Below are 20,457 nucleotides of genomic sequence, written 5' to 3' on the forward strand. Positions count from 1 at the left end.
TAGGGGAAAAAAAATTAAAAGTTTTCTTGTTTTTGTGTTGTAGGAAAGCGCAGGAGGAGAATTCCCACCGGGAAGGCCAAAAAAATTGGGAAAAATGGGATAAACGGAGCCCGAAACCCACGGAAAATTCTGGAAAATCACCTGAGCACGACGACGGGATAACAACCAAAGTGTCCAAATGTTTTTATTCCTCACGAGTGACACGAACCACATGAATTCCATGGAGCCTCCTCCAAAAAAAAAAAACAAAAACCAAAAAAAAAACCAAAACAAAAAAAAATAAATCACTTTTTTTTTTTTTTTAATTTTTCCATGATTTTTTTTTCCGTCTCCCGAACGTTCCGGAGGGGCTCCTCCTCCCCCCAGGAGCCAAAAAAATCGGATTTAAATCCCCTTTTTTTTTTGGATTTCAAAAAAAATCCTCTGCTCTCACCCCGCTGGGAATTTGAGGCGGCTCCAGGAGTTTCTCCCTGCCCGAATTCCTGGATTTTTTTTTGGATCCAAATTTGGATCCAAAGTGGGGAATTTTTGGTTCCCTCCACCCCGACCCCAGCTGACATGCAATTAAAAAATCAAAATAATTAGGAAAAAACTCCTTTAAACACACTAAAAACGCTTTCACTCCCTCCCTGCTGACGTTCCATGGGAGAAATTCCCATTTTTTTGTTGTTTTTCCCAGAGTTGCCGCACACCCAACGGGATTTTCCAGGATTTTTTTGGGATGGGGGATAAAAAAAAAACCCCAAAAAAATGCCCTGGGGGGAGGTTCAGTCCTGAGTCCCCCGTGGATCCTGGAAAAGGGAGCGGCAGAATTCCCAAAAATCCCAGACTTGGAGCGAAATCCTCATTCCCAGAAAGTGGAAAAATCCTGGGAATTCCAGGGTGGGGACGAGCAGGGACTCAAACACTTCTTGGAAGTGGCTCCCGAGGAGGGGAAAATTAGGGGGGGGGAAAAGAAAAATAAATGAAGAATTTGATTGGAAATTCTGCAAAAAAAACCAAAAAATTGGGAATAAAAATCCCCCAGGCAGCGATTTGGGAATTTCCCAGCGGAATTCTCCCAGTTCAGGTGGGAAATTTTGAGTTCAGCTCTGCTGGGGCTGCCAGGAAAATGAAATAAAATTTAAAATTTTGGGAAAAAGGGGGAAAAAAAAGGGAGGAGCAGGGTGGGAAAATTGGGAATTCTCGGTGGCATGCAGGGCACGGAAAGATTTGGGAATTATTTTGTTTTTTATCCGTTGAAGTTTTGGGTTTTTTTTTTCCCCCCCTCTCGGACACTTCCAAGTCAAGAAATGGCGACACGGACGCGGCTCCCAGCTGGAAAAGCAAATTCTGGAATTCCCAGGGGCTGTGGAGAGAGGAAAAAGAGGGAATTCAGCTGGGGGAAAAAAAGGGGAATTTCATGATTTTAATTGGTTTGAATTTCTTTTGATTTCTTTTATTTGGAATGGATTGCTTTATTTTGGAGTTTGATTTAATTTCAGTTTAATTTGTTTTAAATTGAAATTGTTACATGGTAAATTAAATGTAAATTGAATTGATTTGTCTTTATTAAAACTAACAGGTTTTGATTAGAATAATCAACTATAATAATCATTAATTATAAGAAAATAATTATATATTTATATATATTATACTTTATATATACTATATATATTATACTTTATATACACTATATATACTTTATATATAATTAATTATTAATTAGAAGAAATAATCATTATTTCATCTTCTAATAAACAAAAATCACCCATTTAACAACTTTAATAAAAAAAAGTATTTAATATTCTTGATTAATTAGAATAATTTCTTTATTAACTATCATAAGAAACCATCATTAGTCAATTATTTTATCTTCTAGTAAACAAGAACCACCCATTTAACAGCTTTAATAAATGAAATATATTCAATATATTAAATATATCCAATATATTCAATATATTAAATATTAATTATATTAATTAATTATTAATATATTAATTATTATATACTGAATATATAAATTAAAACAAATTAATTAAATAAATAAAATAAATGAATAAAATAAAATAAATAAATAAAATTAAACCAACAAATAAATAAAATAAATAAAATTAAATAAATAAATTAAAGAAATAAATTAAACCAAACACATTAATAAAATTAACTAAATAAATAAATGAATTATATTAAATACATTATATACATTAAATAAATAAATCAAATACATTAAACACATAAATAAAATTAATTAAATAAATAAATAGATATTAGATACATTATATACATTAAATTATAAATATATTAAATATTAATATATTAATATATAATATATCAATATATTATATTAATATTATATATTAATATGATAATATATTTAATAAATATATTAAATATATTTAATAAAGCATTAAATTATTAAATATACATTTATTAAATTAAATAAATCAAATAAATCAAATAAATTAAATACATAAATAAAATTAATTAGATAAATAAATTTGGGCTGGAATTCCCTCATTTTGCCTTTTCAGTGACATTAAAAAATTATCAAAAAATTTTCAAAAATCAACGTTTTAAACGTTTTTCTCGGAATGGGAATGAATTGATTGGAATTTGCTGGAATCCCGTGGGATCCCGGCCTCCTCCCACCTCACTCCTGCTGCTCCTCGTTGCTGGCGCTCGGGGTCCGGCTCCGGATTTGGCTGCGGAGCTGCTCGATCAGCTCAGGGTTCTGCTGCTGCATCTGCTGCGCAAACTGCTGGCCCCTGCAGGGGGACACGGGGACATTGGGGACATTGGGGACATCAGGGGACATGGGGACATCAGGGACCGCAAACTGCTGGCCCCTGCATGGGGACACACGGACACAGGGACACACAGACATCAGGGACCACAAACTGCTGGCCCCTGCATGGGGACATGGGGACATCAGGACACACAGACATCAGGGACATGGGGACATCAGGGACCATGAACTGCTGGCCCCTGCATGGGGACATGGGGACATCAGGGACATGGGGACATCGGGGACATGGGGACATCAGGGACATGGGGACATCAGGGACATGGGGACATCAGGGACATCGGGGACATGGGGACATCAGGGACATGGGGACATGGGGACATCAGGGACCGCAAACTGCTGGCCCCTGCATGGGGACACGGGGACATCAGGGACATGGGGACATCAGGGACATGGGGACATGGGGACATCAGGGACTGCAAACTGCTGGCCCCTGCATGGGGACATCAGGGACATGGGGACATCAGGGACCGCAAACTGCTGGCCCCTGCATGGGGACATGGGGACATCAGGGACATCAGGGGACACACGGACATGGGGACATCAGGGGCATCAGGGGACATGGGGACATCAGGGACATGGGGACATCAGGGACCGCAAACTGCTGGCCCCTGCATGGGGACATCAGGGACATGGGGACATCAGGGACATGGGGACACCGGGGACACAAGGACATCAGGACACACAGACACACCAACATCAGGGACACACAGACATCAGGGACCGCGAACTGCTGGCCCCTGCATGGGGACATGGGGACATCAGGGACATGGGGACATGGGGACATCAGGGACATGGGGACATCAGGGACACACGGACATCAGGGGACATGGGGACATCAGGGGACATCAGGGACACACAGACATCAGGACACACAGACACACCAACATCAGGGACACACGGACATCAGGGACCGTGAACTGCTGGCCCCTGCATGGGGACACACGTTCACAGGGACACGGGGACACACGGACATCGGGGACACACGGACATCAGGGACCGCCAACTGCTGGCCCCTGCAGACACACGGACACACGGACACTGGGGACACACGGACACATGGACATCAGGGACACACGGACATGGGGATATGGGGACACACAGACATCAAGGATAGAGGGACACAGGGACAGTGGGACATGTGGGTATGGGGACAGACTGACATCAGGGACATGGGGACAGCAGGGACACTGGAGACATGGGGACACGGGACACCAGTGAGAAGTCCTCGGTAACACAGGACAGGGACACCAGGGACAGGAGAGGGGACACAGGACAGGGGACACAGGGGACACAGGACAGGGGACACAGGACAGGGGACACAGGACAGGGGACACAGGGGACACAGGAGAGGGGACACAGGGGATACAGGAGAGGGGACACAGGAGAGGGGACACAGGACAGGGGACACAGGACAGGGGACACAGGAGAGGGGACACAGGGGACACAGGAGAGGGGACACAGGAGAGGGGACACAGGACAGGGGACACAGGACAGGGGACACAGACAACAGCCTGGGACATTCCCAGCCCTGGATCTACGATTGTTCCCCTGGATTGTCCCCCCTGATTGTTCCCCCTGATTGTCCCCAGGATTGTCCCCAGCCTGTCCCCAGGACTGTCCCCAGGATTGTCCCCAGCCTGTCCCCAGCCTGTCCCCAGGATTGTCCCCAGGACTGTCCCCAGGACTGTCCCCAGGCTGTCCCCAGGCTGTCCCCTGCCTGTTCCCAGCCTGTCCCCAGCCTGTCCCCAGGACTGTCCCCAGGACTGTCCCCAGCCTGTCCCCACCCGTCCCCAGGACTGTCCCCAGCCTATCCCAGCCTGTTCCCAGGGTGTCTCCAGGGTGTCCCCAGCCTGTCCCCAGGACTGTTCCCAGGACTGTCCCCAGCCTGTCCCCAGCCTGTCCCCAGGACTGTCCCCTGCCTGTCCCCAGCCTGTCCCCAGCCTGTCCCCAGGATTGTCCCCAGGATTGTCCCCAGCCTGTCCCCAGGACTGTCCCCAGGATTGTCCCCAGGACTGTCCCCAGCCTGTCCCCAGGATTGTCCCCAGGACTGTCCCCAGCCTGTCCCCAGGACTGTCCCCTGCCTGTCCCCAGCCTGTCCCCAGGATTGTCCCCAGGATTGTCCCCAGGACTGTCCCCAGCCTGTCCCCAGGATTGTCCCCAGGATTGTCCCCAGGACTGTCCCCAGCGTGTCCCCAGGATTGTCCCCAGGATTGTCCCCAGGACTGTCCCCAGCCTGTCCCCAGGATTGTCCCCAGGATTGTCCCCAGGACTGTCCCCAGCCTGTCCCCAGGATTGTCCCCTGCCTGTCCCCTGCCTGTCCCCAGCCTGTCCCCAGGATTGTCCCCAGGATTGTCCCCAGCCTGTCCCCAGGACTGTCCCCAGGATTGTCCCCAGGACTGTCCCCAGCCTGTCCCCAGGATTGTCCCCAGCCTGTCCCCAGGATTGTCCCCAGGACTGTCCCCAGCCTGTCCCCAGGATTGTCCCCTGCCTGTCCCCTGCCTGTCCCCAGCCTGTCCCCACTGTGTCCCCAGGACTGTCCCCAGCCTGTCCCCAGGATTGTCCCCAGCCTGTCCCCAGGATTGTCCCCAGCCTGTCCCCAGGATTGTCCCCAGGACTGTCCCCGCCCGTCCCCAGCCGCGCTCACGCCTGGATCAGGCTGGCCAGGTCGTTGGTGTTGGGGCTGCTCCCGGCCGCTCCCATGGCGTTGTGGCCTCCCGAGATCATCCCGGACATTCTGGGAGGGAAGAAAAGGGGGAAAAATCCCAAAAAATCCTGAAAATCCCAAAGAATCCCAAAAAATCCCAAAGAATCCCAAAGAATTCAAAAAAATCCTGAGAAATAAAAAAAAAAATCCCAAAAAATCCCAAAGAATCCCAAAAAATCCCAAAGAATCCCAAAGAATTCAAAAAAATCCTGAGAAATCAAAAAAAAAATCCCAAAAAATCCCAAAGAATACCAAAAAATCCCAAAGAATCCCAAAGAATCCCCAAAAATCCCAAAAAATCCCAAAGAATCCCAAAGAATCCCAAAGAATCCCAAAGAATCCCAAAGAATCCCGTGTTTTACACCTGGGAATGGGAGCAGCTCCCCATCCCAAGGATCACAGAATTCCCTGCTCCAGCTTTTCCTGGATCAGCTGGAAAGATGTAATTAAAGTGAACAATAAATAATTGTGATAATGCCAATATTCCCAGATTCCTGGATTTATGGAATTTCAGCCCTGCTCCAGGGCTGGATCCAGGCAGGAATTCCAGCTGGCAGCAGGCACAGGAGAAGCCAATGGGAGCTGAGTGGTCTCATCCCAAAAAATCCAAGGATTTGGGGGCTCCAGAGGGTCCCTCCCTCCTCCCCCAGGCCTGGCCTGAGCATTCCCTGGATTTAGGAATTTATCCATTTTCCTGAAATACCATGGACTGCTCCTCACAACCATCCAGGAATGGGAATATTCCCATTTCACCCGAGCTGGGAAATCCTGGAATCCCATCAAAAAGCCAATTCCAGGGGGCCGTGATCCATCCCATCCCACCTCCCTCTGGAATGATTTCATTCCAACCCCTCTCCCAGCACCTCCCAGAGCTCAGGGAACTGGGGCTGCTTCCCAGCCCCCCTCCACATTCCAGGCCCAAATTCCCTCCCCAGATTCCCTCCTGTTCCCATGGGGAAAGGCCAAAGCCACGGAGAGAGAGCCTGGAGGGAGAAATTCCCGGAGGGAATAAAGAAAAGCGGGATCCAACTCACAGCTGTTGTACTTGGGGGTTGTTCATGAGGTTTGAGGCCTGTGGGGAATAAAAAACGACAGAGTGGGATCAACCCCAAAGGGAAAGCTTGGGAATCCTTGGGAATCCTTGGGAATCCGGGAAAAAGGGGAAAGAAGAGCAAAGGTGGAGCCTGGAGCAGCCCAAGCCATTCCAGAGCCTGTGGAAAGACTGCGGAGAAATTCCCGGCTTTGTCGGAGCTGGAGGGAACAGCAGCAGCTTCCACACAGCTCCAGGGATTGGGAAAAGCTCCCAGAGAGGCTCCAGCCCAAGGAATTCCATGTGAGGAGACACTGGGGTTCCCAGAGAGGCTCCATCCCAAGGAATTCCATGGGAGGAGACACCAGAGAGCCTGGAGAGGCTCCATCCCAAGGAATTCCAGCCTGGAAAAGCTCCCAGAGAGGCTCCAGCCCAAGGAATTCCATGGGAGGAGACACCAGAGAGCCTGGAGAGGCTCCATCCCAAGGAATTCCAGCCGGGAAAAGCTCCCAGAGAGGCTCCATCCCAAGGAATTCCATGTGGGGAGACACTGGGGTTCCCAGAGAGGCTCCATCCCAAGGAATTCCATGTGGGGAGACACTTGGGCTCCCAGAGAGGCTCCATCCCAAGGAATTCCAGCTGGGAAAAGCTCCCAGAGAGGCTCCATCCCAAGGAATTCCATGTGGGGAGACACTTGGGCTCCCAGAGAGGCTCCATCCCAAGGAATTCCAGCCGGGAAAAGCTCCCAGAGAGGCTCCATCCCAAGGAATTCCAGCCTGGAAAAGCTCCCAGAGAGGCTCCATCCCAAGGAATTCCATGGGAGGAGACACCAGAGCTCCCGGGGCGGCCCCAATCCCAAGGAATCCCGGGATCTGGAATTACCATGCTCATGAAGCCGGGGTTGTTCAGCAATCCGGCCAAGTCGAAGCCTCCGGGGCCGCCGGTCTGGAGGAGAGAGAGCAGAGCCAGCCCTCATTCCCAGCCCTCATTCCCATTCCCAGCCCTCATTCCCATTCCCATCCTATTCCCAGCCCTCATTCCCATCCTATTCCCATTCCCAGCCCTCATTCCCATTCCCAGCCCTCATTCCCATCGTATTCCCATTCCCAGCCCTCATTCCCAGCCCTCATTCCCATCCTATTCCCATTCCCAGCCCTCATTCCCATTCCCAGCCCTCATTCCCAGGGAATTCCAGTGAAAACCTTAAGAAATTCCCAAATTCTGGGACTTTAAGCTTAAAAAAATTTCCCAAATTCCAGGGCTTTAACCTTAAAAAATTCCCAAATTCCAAGACCTCCTTTAACCTTAAAAATTCCCCAAATTCCAGGGCTTTAACCTTAAAAAAAATCTCCAAATTCCAGGACTTACCAGGACCTCTTTTACCTTAAAAAAATTCCCAAATTCCAGGATTCTAACCTTAAAAATCCCCAATTTCCAGGATTTTAACCTTAAAAATTCCCAATTTCCAGGATTTTAACCTTAAAAACTCCCCAAATTCCAGGACTTACCAGGACCTCTTTTAACTTAAAAAAATTCCCAAATTCCAGGATTTTAACCTTAAAAATCCCCAAATTCCAGGACTTACCAGGACCCCTTTTAACTTAAAAAAATTCCCAAATTCCAGAATTTTAACCTTAAAAAAATCCCCAAATTCCAGGATTTTAACCTTAAAAAAATCCCCAAATTCCAGGATTTTAACCTTAAAAATTCCCCAAATTCCAGGATTTTTACCTTAAAAACCCCCAAATTCCAGGACTCACCGGACTGGGAGTCTCCTTCATTTTCTGTTCAGCGATTTTGAGGTTGGATTTGTAAGTTTCATTTTCTGGATCCAATTCCAGAGCTTTTTTATAATAAACCACGGCTTCCGTGTGTTTGTTTAGGCTGGAGAGGGCCAGGCTGGGAAGAAAATCAAAATTCAAAGTCACAAAAGATGTTTTTTGGTAATTTTTTAATTTATTTGGTCCATATCAATTTCCTAAAAATTTAAAAATAAGATTTTTTTTCTCCACCCTGAAAAGCTGAAACACCAGGGATTTTTTGGGGGGATTTCAAGGATCCAAAATTCCCTGGAAAAAATAAAAATTAAAGTCACAGAGAGGTTTTTTTTGGTCACTTTTTAAATTTAATTAGCTCATACCAATTTTCTAAAAATTAAAAAATAGGAATTTTTCTCCACCCTAAAAACCTGAAACACCAGGGAAGTTTTTTGGGGGGTTTCAAGGATCCAAATTCCCTGGAAAAAAAATTAAAAAGAATTTAAAAATTAAAGTCACAGAAGATTTTTTTTGGGTTAATTTTTTAATTTATTTGGTCCATATCAATTTTCTAAAAATTTAAAAATAGGATTTTTTCCTCCACCCTGAAAAGCTGAAACATCAAGGAATTTTTGGGGTGTTCAGGGATCCAAATTCCCTCGAAAAAAATAAAAAAAATTTAAAAATTAAAGTCACAGAGGGGTTTTTTTTGTCACTTTTTAAATTTAATTGGCCCATACCAATTTTCTAAAAATTTAAAAATAGGAATTTTTCTCCACCCTAAAAACCTGAAACACCAGGGAATTTTTTGGGGGATTTCAAGGATCCAAAATTCCCTGGAAAAAACAAAAATTAAAGTCACAGAAGATTTTTTTTGGTAATTTTTTAATTTATTTGGTCCATATCAATTTTCTAAAAATTTAAAAATAGGATTTTTTTCTCCACCCTGAAAAGCTGAAACAGCAGGGAATTTTTTGGGGTGTTCAGGGATCCAAATTCCCTGGAAAGAAAATTTAAAACATTTAAAAAATTAAATCCACAGAGGGGTTTTATTTGTGACTTTTTAAATCCATCAGCTTTCTAAAAATTAAAAAAAAAAGAACTTTTCTCCACCCTAAAGAACTGAAACACCAGGAAATTTTTCCATGGTGGAACAAACCAACAAAATCCCCATTCTGGGGTGTTCCAGGACCCAAAATTCCATGGGGAAAGGCGGAAAATTCCATGGGAAAAGTGGGAATTTTCAGGGATTTTCTGGGAATTCTCTCACCCCATCCTGCCGTAGGCTTTGCTGTAGCTGGGGTCGATGCCGATGGCTCGCTCGCAATCCCGCACGGCTCCGGCGTAATTCCCCAGCTTGCTGTAGGCAGCAGCTCTGGGAAAAGGTGGAAAAATGGGAATTAGGGAATGCTGAAAAGCTGGAATATCCCAAGGGAATTCCCTCCCAATCCCAGCTTCTCCCAGCTGGGAAAATTCCTTTTGGTTTCTCTCCTTCCCTTCGGTTTCTCTGATTTTCAAAGAGGGGAAATTTGGTTTGAAGGTGAATTTTTGGGGTTTTTGGGTTTGTCACGGTGAGGTTGCCAAGAGTGAGATTCCCTCCCCCTGGAGCCAATTCCCAGCCCAAAATTCCCAGTCCAAAATTCCCAGCCAAAAAAATTCCCAGCCAAAATTCCCAGCCAAAAAAATTCCCAGCCCAAATTCCCAGCCAAAAAAATTCCCAGCCCAAATTCCCAGCCAAAAAAATTCCCAACCCAAATTCCCAGCCAGAATTCCCAGCCCAAAATTCCCAGCCCAAAATTCCCAGCCCAAAATTCCCAGCCCAAAATTCCAGCCAAAATTCCCAGCCCAAAATTCCCAGCCCAAAATTCCCAGCCAAAAAAATTCCCAGCCCAAAATTCCCAGCCCAAAATTCCCAGCCCAAAATTCCCAGCCAGAATTCCAAGCCCAAATTCCCTTCCCATCTCCGGGTGGATCTGAGCTCCCACCACAAGCAGGGAAATCCCGTCCCAGCCGAGATCAAAATTTGCTTTATCCAAGAATTCCCTGAGGAACAACACAAAATCCTCCTCCCCCCTCCCACACACAGATCCCTGGATTCCCCAGCAGATCCCTGGATTCCTCAGCAGATCCCTGGATTCCCCAGCTCCTTGTTCCATCCCTGAATTCCCCAGCTCCTCTCTCCATCCCTGAATTCCCCAGCTCCTCTCTCCATCCCTGAATTCCCCAGCTCCTCTCTCCATCCCTGGATTCCTCAGCAGCTCCATCCCTGGATTCCCCAGCTCCTCTCTCCTTCCCTGAATTCCTCTCTCCATCCCTGGATTCCCCAGCAGATCCCTGGATCCCCCAGCAGATCCCTGGATTCCTCAGCAGCTCCATCCCTGAATTCCTCAGCTCCTCACTCCATCCCTGGATTCCTCAGCAGATCCCTGGATTCCCCAGCTCCTTGTTCCATCCCTGAATTCCCCAGCAGATCCCTGAATTTCTCACTCCATCCCTGAATTCCCCAGCTCCTCTCTCCATCCCTGAATTCCTCAGCAGATCCCTGAATTCCCCAGCAGATCCCTGAATTCCTCTCTCCCTCCCTGAATTCCCCAGCAGATCCCTGGATTCCTCAGCTCCTTGTTCCATCCCTGAATTCCTCAGCAGATCCCTGGATTCCCCAGCAGATCCCTGGATTCCTCAGCAGCTCCATCCCTGAATTCCCCAGGTCCTCTCTCCCTCCCTGAATTCCCCAGCAGATCCCTGAATTCCCCAGCAGATCCCTGAATTCCTCACTCCATCCCTGAATTTCTCATTCCATCCCTGAATTCCTCACTCCATCCCTGAATTCCCCAGCAGATCCCTGGATTCCTCACTCCATCCCTGAATTCCCCAGCTCCTCTCTCCATCCCTGAATTCCTCAGCTCCTCACTCCACCCCACAATTCCCACCCCATCCCTCATCCCTCCCATGCCTCACAAAGCTCATTCCCACTCCCAGGAGATCCCAGGAGATCCCAGGAGATCCCAACGAGCGAGGAACCCATCCCAACCCCCCCAGGATCCGTGAAAAAGCCTGGGAATTTTGTCCCTCTGGGAATGCTGCTGCAGGGAGGAGCGGCTGGGTACCTGTTGCAGAAATAAACGGCGTTGGCCGGGTTTAACTCGATGGCTTTTCCATAAAAAGACACGGCAGCCTCGAAGTTTTCCGCCTTCATTTGGTCGTTTCCTGTCAGGAATGTGGGAAAAGATCGGGAATGGGGCAAAAAAAATCCAGGGATAAACCAAAGGAAAGGTCAGGATCCATGGAAATGGCACAGGGTTTTTGTCAGCACAAACTGGGAATTCTATCCCGTTCCCTCAGCATCCTCACGGCTGGGAATTCCTTCCCAAAATCCCATCCAAATTCCCCTTTTCCCAGCAGGAAGCCATTCCCTGTGTCCTGGAATTCCATCCCTTATCCCAAATCCCTCTCCAGATTTCCTGGAGCTCCTTTAGGCTCTGGAAGTGGCTCCCACCTTTCCTTGGACGCTCCCAGGGATCCAGGGACAGCCAGAGCTGCTCTGGGAATTCCATCCCATTCCCTCAGCACTCTCCCAGCTGGGAATTCCTTCCCAAAATCCCATCCAAACTCCCCTTTCCCAGCAGGAAGCCCTTCCCTGCATCCCAGAATTCCATCCCTTATCCCAAATCCTTTATCCTGCAGCTCCTTTAAGCCCTGGAAGGAGCTCCCTGGAGCTTCTCCCACCTTTCCTTGGACACCTATCCTGGGAATTCCAGCATTCCTGGATCCTGAATCCCAAAACCCAGGCTCTGCCTCAGGGGGAAGCGTTGCATCAACGCCCATCCCGGTTTTTCCCAGGAAAAATCCGTGCAGGGAGCAGGAGGGATGGATGCTCCACACCCCACAGGATTTCTGGGATCAAAATCCCACTGGGATCCAAAACCCCCTGGCACCAAAACCTCCCCAACCCTCCTGGAGAGCCAAAGCAGGAACAGAAAACATTCCCTGTTTTCTCCTCATCCCATTCCAAGCATTCCCCAGGTGCCAGGGAATGCAGATCCCTTCCCAATTAGCAGCAAATCCTCGTTATCCAAAGCCCAGGGCTCGTCACCTTCCGTCTTGAGCCGTTCAGCCTCGGCCACGTCATCCTCCGAGGGCGTCACGGGCTCCGAGTTCGTTCTGGAATGTTCCAGCTCCTTCCAAGGACAGGGAGAATGTTGGGAAGGTAGAATTAGAAAGAGATTATAAATATGACTGTAGCCAGAAAGGCTAAAGAAGAAATACAAATGATGGCATGGTTTGAATAATTCAAAGAAACCGGGCTGATATGCCAGAACACATTCTTTCCTGCAATAAAACCAAGCTGAGACCCCTCTCCCCAGCCTTATAAGGAAAGGTCTGAAGGACCCTGAGATAACTAAAAATATGCAAAAATAGCGTTTTCTATAGGTTGCACACAAATGTTACTGTATTAGTATGCTTAGAAAGATTGGTTAGTAAAGGAATAGAATATTCATATGTATAGGTTATATAAGTAATTGTAAAAGAGAGTTCGCTCTCTCTCTTGGTAACTTTTAACTTTTTGTTCTCTTTGCTCTCTTTGTTCTCTTGGTTCTCTTGTCTCTCTTACTACGTTCTCTTGCTGCTATTTCCTGCTCTTCTTTATCTCTTTTTCCCGGCTCTCTCACTTCTCTTCTGTTCTGTTACTCTATTTCTTAGCAATCTTAAGTCTTGAACTCATGTATTCGTATCTTACCCTATTTTGTATTGCTCTCTCTGAGCCTGCTTTGAGCTCTATCTGCTGGCTCATAGCAGGGTCCCTCTTTCTCTCTATCCCACGCCCTGAAATAAACTTCTAACCCCTAACTCGCTTATAGAGGTCTTTGTCGTGTCTCACACCGTCCCCAGAAAGGGTCTCTGTCGTGGTTTTAAGCTAGTAACAAAAAACTACTTATTTTCTGCTAGAGATATGGATTAAAATAAGAGCAAAACAGGCTTAAAACTTAAAAGGAATAAAGACAGTTTATTAACAAACTACTAGAATAAGAATACCAAAATAAACTTTCAGAGAACCCTTTTACTTTTTTACTGTTCACTGTTTTCCAGGAAGGCTCACAGAGACAACTGAAGAAGATTTTTACCTTTGAATCACTTATCCTTAAAAATAACATCCCTAAATTCAATTTGACCCATTGCACATTTCAGAATAGTGTGAAATGGGAGGAGTGGACTCTAGAAACTCCATGGACTAGCAGAAAGAGACTTCTGTTTCTCTATGGGGACTGATGAAAAGACTCTGAAATTGAGACTGTTTTTGACCACCAAGATTGTAAAACTATTTTTTTTTTTTTTGTCTCTATGTTGTTATGTGTACAAAGAAATGATCAAGTAGTGAAAAGTAAAAGGGTTCTCTGAAAGTTTATTTTGGTATTCTTATTCTAGTAGTTTGTTAATAAACTGTCTTTATTCCTTTTAAGTTTTAAGCCTGTTTTGCTCTTATTTTAATCCATATCTCTAGCAAAAAATAAGTAGTTTTTTGTTACTAGCTTAAAACCACGACAGTCTCCTACAGGAGAAGCTGAGGTGAGGATTCCCAGCAATTCCCATTTTCCCAGCCCTGCCAGGGGAGCAGCAGGCTCCTGGAAAATCCAGCAGGGAAAAGGGAACATTCCAGAACACTCGCTCACCTTCCCTGCCACAGCTTCAAATATTTCGGGAAGGGTCTGGGACACAGCCAGGCTTTGATCTTCCATGGAGACCCCAAACGCTGTTTCCAGGCACTGGATGGCCACTGGATAAGAAAAATCAGGATATGAATTAATTAACATTCATCCTTCTCCCTCATCTCTAAAAAAAAAATGGGAAAAAAACTCAATATTTTATGGGATTTTTGGGTCGTATCTGCAGGTTTTGGCAAAACTCAGAGGAGCTCCCTGTGGATATCCTGGATGGAGCTGATCCCGATTCCCAGCCCCTCGAGGATTCCTGGGGGTTGGAAGTGAGTCAGGCTGGGGCTGAATTCACAGCTGGGAATGTGGGAACAGCCCAGAATTCCAAGGAGAGATCCAGAAATTCCCCTGGCTCTGGGAACAGCCCAGAATTCCAAGGAGAGATCCAGAAATTCCCCTGGCTCTGGGAACCCTGAGCCAACTCCTCCCTGCCCAGGCTTGGGAAGCTGCTGTTCCCAGGGAAAAGCTGTTCCCAGGGAAAAGAGAACTTCCCAGAGCTCTCCTGCCAGGTTTTACATCCCAAAATATCCCATTCCCAGCATCCATCCCCCAGGAATGTCCCCCCAAGCCTTTCCCGGGACAAAACCACAAATCAAGGACTGAACCTTGAGCTCCTTAAGGAAACCTTTCAAAATATCCACGTGCTCTCCCTGCCCTTTGGAATGGGCTGGAAAAAACCTGAGGGATGGAATTTTGGGGAGCAGAAGAGGAAAAACAAACCCCAGGAACACAAAAATTATCCCAGGAGCATAAAAATTATCCCAGGAGCATAAAAATCGTCCCAGGAGCACAAAAATTATCCCTGGAGCACCAAAATCTTCCCAGGAGCACAAAAAGTATCCCTGGAGCACCAAAATCATCCCTGGAGCACCAAAATCTTCATTGGAGTACAAAAATTATCCCTGGAGCACAGAAATTATCCCTGGAGCACAGAAGTTATCCCAGGAGCACAAAAATCATCCCTGGAGCACAAAAATTATCCCAGGAGCACAAAAATATTCCCAGGATCCAGGGAATTGCCATTTCCCAGCCCAGAGAATCCTCCCGGCTCTGCCTCATCCCAGATTAATCCTCCAGGACCCCGAGCAGGATCAGGGAGGTTTTTGACCCCAGGTTCATCCCTGACTCCAGCTCAGCTGCTCCTGGAAGAGATCAGAAGGCACCAGAATCCCTGGAAAACTCCCAAAAGGAAAAATTAACTCCAAAATGCCAAAGGGAAAAATGAATCCCAAAGTCTTGAGAGGAAAAATTATCTCCAAAATCCCCAAAAGGAAAAAACTCCAAAATCCCCAAAGGGAAAAATTAACTCAGAAATTCCAAAAGGAACAATTAACTCCAAAATCCCCAAAGAAAAAAATTAATTCAAAAATCCCAAAAGGAAAAAATTCCAAAATCCCCAAAGGGGAAAATTAACTCAGAAATCCCATAAGGAAAAATTAACTCAAAAATCCCCAAAAGGAAAAACTAATTCCAAAATCCCTAAAGGAAAAATTAACTCCAAAATCCCAAAAGGGAAATTTAACTCCAAAATCCCTAAAGGGAAAAATTAACTCAGAAATCCCAAAAGGAAAAATTAATTCCAAAATCCCTAAAGGGAAATTTAACTCCAAAATCACAAAAAGGAAAAAATTAACTCAGAAATCCCAAAAGGAAAAAAATAATTCCAAAATCCCTAAAGGGAAACTTAACTCAGAAATCCCAAAAGGAAAAAATTAACTCAGAAATCCCCAAAGGGAAATTTAAATCCAAAATCCCAAAAGGGGAAAATTAACCCCAAAATCCCAAAGGGAAAAATTAACTCAGAAATCCCAAAAGGGAAAAACTCCAAAATCCCCAAAGGGAAAAATTAACTCAGAAATCCCAAAAGGAAAAAATTCCAAAATCCCCAAAGGGAAAAATTAACTCAGAAATCCCAAAAGGAAAAAATTAAATCCAAAATCCCAAAAGGAAAAAATTAAATCCAAAATCCCAAAGGGAAAAAATTAATTCCAAAATCCCGTAAGGAAAAAATTAACTCAGAAATCCCATAAGGAAAAAACTCCAAAATCCCCAAAAGGGAAAAATTAACTCAGAAATCCCAAAAGGAAGAAAATTAAATCCAAAATCCCCAAAGGAAAAAATGAACTGCAGAATTCCAGCACCGGGAGCATCCCGGCCAAACCCAGGGGCAGAAAAAAGGGAAATAAACCCCAAATTCTCCCAAATTCTCCCAAATTTTCCCAAATTTTCCCAAATTTTCCCCTGATCCTCCCACCCACCTTCCAAACTCTCCTGAGCATCCGGGGACATTTTCCCGCTCTGGAGCTGGGTGTGCAGGAATTGGATGATGGAAAAGGCGAGACGCTTCTGGTCTGCCATGCTGGGAGAGAGGCTCCACCGCTCCTGCCTTCCCAAAAACTCCTGGAAAAACGGGAAAACATGGATCAGAGGAGGGAAAGTGTGAGGCTCCACCGCTCCTGCCTTCCCAAAAAACTCCTGGAAAAACAGAAAACATGGATTGTGAGGCTCCACCGCTCCTGCCTTCCCAAAAAACACCTGGAAAAACGGGAATCATGGATCAGACAAGGAAAAGGGAAAGGGGTGTGAGGCTCCACCGCTCCTGCCTTCCCAAAAAACTCCTGGAATCACAGAAAACATGGATTGTGAGGCTCCACCGCTCCTGCCTTCCCAAAAACTCCTGGAAAAACGGGAAAACATGGATTGTGAGGCTCCACCGCTCCTGCCTTCCCAAAAACTCCTGGAAAAACGGGAAAATATGGATTGTGAGGCTCCACCACTCCTGCCTTCCCAAAAAACACCTGGAAAAACGGGAAACATGGATTGTGAGGCTCCACCGCTCCTGCCTTCCCAAAAACACCTGGAATCACAGAAAACATGGATCAGAGCAGGAAAAGTGTGAGGCTCCACCGCTCCTGCCTTCCCAAAAAACTCCTGGAATCACAGAAAACATGGATTGTGAGGCTCCACCGCTCCTGCCTTCCCAAAAAACTCCTGGAAAAACGGGAAACATGGATCAGAGGAGGGAAAGGGTGAGGCTCCACTGCTCCTGCCTTCCCAAAAAACATCTGGAATCATGGAAAACATGGATCAGAGCAGGGAAAGGGAAAGGGGTGTGAGGCTCCACCGCTCCTGCCTTCCCAAAAACACCTGGAAAAACAGAAAACATGGATTGTGAGGCTCCACCGCTCCTGCCTTCCCAAAAAACTCCTGGAATCACAGAAAACATGGATTGTGAGGCTCCACTGCTCCTGCCTTCCCAAAAAACACCTGGAAAAACAGGAAAACATGGATCAGAAGAGGAAAAGGGAAAGGGTTTTGGGGTGTGAGGCTCCACCGCTCCTGCCTTCCCAAAAAACACCTGGAATCACAGAAAACATGGATTGTGAGGCTCCACCGCTCCTGCCTTCCCAAAAAATACCTGGAATCACGGAAAACATGGATCAGAGCAGGAAAAGTGTGAGGCTCCACCGCTCCTGCCTTCCCAAAAAACACCTGGAAAAACGGGAATCATGGATCAGACAAGGGAAAGTGTGAGGCTCCACCGCTCCTGCCTTCCCAAAAAACTCCTGGAATCATGGAATTTATGGATCAGAGGAGGGAAAGGGAAAGGGTTTTGGGGTGTGAGGCTCCACCGCTCCTGCCTTCCCAAAAAAGGAAACATGGAAATCTGGGATCACAGGAGGGAAAGGAAAAGGGTTTTGGGGTGTGAGGCTCCACCACTCCTGCCTTTCCCAAAAAACACCTGGAATCAGGGAAATCCGGGATCACAGGAGGGAAAGGGAAAGGGTTTTGGGGCTGCTGTGCCTCGGAGGGAGTTTTCTGGGATCAGGGAATTGTTGGATTTGGGAGATGAGGGGGTTGGGATGAGTGACAGCTCCAGAATGTTCTTTATGGGCTTCAGGAATTCTCCAGGTTTGGATTCGCCCTGTGCTTGGCACAATCCCACCCCAGGGGTCTGAAATCCTTGGAGCGCTGAGGAGTTCAGCAGGAAAAATTCCCACTTTTCTGCTCCTGGCTCCAAAGGTGGGAGCAGAAGGAATTGGAGACCCCAGAGCTGGCCCAGCCTGTCCTGGCAGGGAAATCCCAAAAATCCCAAAGCCAAGAGATCCCAAAAATCACAACCCAAGGCTGGGAATTCCCAGCAATCCCACGGCATTCCCAACGATCCCATGACAGTTCCCAACGATCCCACTGCAATTCCCAATGATCCCATGACAATTCCCAACGATCCCATGACAATTCCCAACGATCCCATGACAGTTCCCAACGATCCCACTGCAATTCCCAATGATCCCATGACAATTCCCAGTGATCCCAGGACAATTCCCAGTGATCCCATGACAATTCCCAGTGATCCCAGGACAATTCCCAATGATCCTGCTGCAATTCCCAATGATCCCACGGCATTCCCAACAATCCCATGACAGTTCCCAACGATCCCATGACAATTCCCAGCGATCCCACTGTAATTCCCAATGATCCTGCTGCAATTCCCAGCGATCCCACGGCATTCCCAATGATCCCACTGCAATTCCCAATGATCCTGCTGCAATTCCCAATGATCCCACTGCAATTCCCAATGATCCCACGACAATTCCCAGGGATCCTGCTGCCATTCCCAGCAATCCCGTGACAATTCCCAGGGATCCCGTGACAATTCCCAACGATCCCACGGCAATTCCCAAGGATCCCAGGACAATTCCCAGTGATCCCAGGACAATTCCCAACGATCCCGTGACAATTCCCAGAGATCCCACTGCAATTCCCAATGATCCCATGACAATTCCCAACGATCCTGCTGCAATTCCCAATGATCCTGCTGCAGTTCCCAGTGATCCCACTGCAATTCCCAGGGATTCTGCTGCAATTCCCAATGATCCCACTGCAATTCCCATCGACTTCATGACAATTCCCAATGATCCCACTGCAATTCCCAATGATCCTGCTGCAATTCCCAATGATCCTGCTGCAGTTCCCAGTGATCCCACTGCAATTCCCAGTGATCCCAGGACAATTCCCAATGATCCCAGGACAATTCCCAACGATTCCCCGGTAATTCCCAAGGATCCCATGGCAATTCCCAACGATCCCCCGGTAATTCCCGAGGGAAAGCGGCTCCGCTGCTGCTGCCGGGCTCTGCCGGTCCCGAGCGTTACCGGGTTTGTGGAGCTCAGCCGGGATCGTTCCACCGGGAAAGGAGCTCCAGTGAACGAGCCCAGCGGTACCGGAGCGGCACCGGAGCGGCACCGGAGAGGAACCGGAGAGACACCGGAGCAGAACCGGAGAGGCACCGGAGAGGAACTGGAGCAGAACCGGAGCGGCACCGGAGAGGCACCGGAGCAGAACCGGAGCGGCACCGGAGAGGCACCGGAGCGGTACCGGAGAGGCACCGGAGCGGCACCGGAGCAGAACCGGAGAGGCACCGGAGCAGAACCGGAGAGGCACCGGAGAGGTACCGGAGAGGCACCGGAGCAGAACTGGAGAGGCACCGGAGTGGAACCGGAGAGGCACCGGAGAGGAACCGGAGAGGCACCGGAGCGGCACCGGAGAGGCACCAGAGAGGCACCGGAGAGGCACCGGAGTGGTACCGGAGCGGTACCGGAGCGGTACCGGAGCGGCACCGGAGAGGCACCGGAGAGGCACCGGAGCGGAACCGGAGAGGCACCGGAGTGGTACCGGAGAGGCACCGGAGCGGTACCGGAGCAGAACCGGAGAGGCACCGGAGAGGCACCGGAGCGGTACCGGAGCAGAATCGGAGAGGCACCGGAGCGGTACCGGAGAGGCACCGGAGCGGCACCGGGCCCGCCTGTGCTCCCGTTCTCCAGCCCCAGGAGCCCCCAGCCTCCGCCGGCTGCCGGGGCGGGCGGAGAAGGGAAGGCACCGCTCCCCGGTGTCCCCTCCCCGTGTCCCAAAGCCCCGGGAGCACCGGCCGGACCCTCCCCCGCTGGAGGCAACCGGGGACCCCCGGCCCAGCCCCGCGCCCGCCGCCACCGCCGGGGGTGTCCCCGGAGCTGGCACCAGCAGCACTGGAGACAGAGAAGCCCCAGCGGAGGGCACAGTCCGCTCCCGGTACATCCCGCTCCCGGTACATCCCGTCCGGTCCCGCCCCCCAAGGCCCCGGTGCACCCGGTACCCCCCGCTGCCGCTGCCCCCATGCGGCCCGGCACCGCGGCTGCCGGCGGGCAGCACGGCCCGGCAGCAGCGGGCCCAGAGGCGGAGGGGTCCCGGTGAGGGCCCCGTCCCGGTGCCGGTGTCCCCCGGTCCCCCCGCACTCACCGGACACTGCCTGGGCCGGGCGCGCTCCCGCACTGCGCATGCGCCGCGCCCCCTGCGCGCCGGCGCCACCACGGCCACGCCCCTTCCCTTATAAGGCCATAAGGGCGTGGCCTGCGGCGGAAGCCACGCCCCCAGCGGTACCATAGAGATGCGGGGGCGTTGCCATGGGAACGGGCGGGCGGGACCCGGGG

The 20,457-nt window shown here is 48.5% G+C and overlaps 1 protein-coding gene across 2 annotated transcripts; it reads right to left on the bottom strand.

The window, feature by feature from the left end:
- Window positions 1–159: 159 nt before the first annotated feature.
- On the bottom strand, window positions 160–20,322 carry SGTA (small glutamine rich tetratricopeptide repeat co-chaperone alpha). 2 transcript variants are annotated; one of them, XM_058858443.1, is made up of 12 exons: window positions 20,267–20,322; window positions 16,249–16,390; window positions 13,949–14,052; window positions 12,373–12,457; window positions 11,387–11,486; window positions 9,550–9,654; window positions 8,283–8,421; window positions 7,405–7,467; window positions 6,527–6,564; window positions 5,433–5,522; window positions 2,632–2,747; window positions 160–1,348 (listed from the first exon to the last, which is right to left on the bottom strand). In XM_058858443.1, the coding sequence occupies exons 2-11, from the start codon at window positions 16,346–16,348 to the stop codon at window positions 2,633–2,635; spliced, it is 939 nt and encodes a 312-aa protein (XP_058714426.1). In that variant the 5' UTR covers window positions 16,349–16,390; window positions 20,267–20,322; the 3' UTR covers window positions 160–1,348; window position 2,632. The 2 variants fall into 2 exon arrangements, with proteins under 2 accessions (XP_058714426.1, XP_058714427.1); XM_058858444.1 differs by having other exon boundaries at window positions 16,249–16,387; window positions 20,263–20,312.
- Window positions 20,323–20,457: the final 135 nt, after the last annotated feature.

Source organism: Poecile atricapillus, chromosome 28 (assembly GCF_030490865.1).
Source record: "Poecile atricapillus isolate bPoeAtr1 chromosome 28, bPoeAtr1.hap1, whole genome shotgun sequence".
NCBI classification, from domain to species: Eukaryota; Metazoa; Chordata; class Aves; order Passeriformes; family Paridae; genus Poecile; species Poecile atricapillus.

Excerpts from the sequence above, each read along its gene's own strand:
- SGTA (XM_058858443.1), bottom strand. The coding sequence starts at position 16,348 with ATGGCAGACCAGAAGCGTCTCGCCTTTTCCATCATCCAATTCCTGCAC. Across the intron at positions 12,458-13,948 it reads TTGAAGCTGTGGCAGGGAAG|GAGCTGGAACATTCCAGAAC; the intron begins GTGAGCGAGTGT and ends TGTCCTTGGAAG. Across the intron at positions 2,748-5,432 it reads CTGGCCAGCCTGATCCAGGC|GGGCCAGCAGTTTGCGCAGC; the intron begins GTGAGCGCGGCT and ends GTCCCCCTGCAG.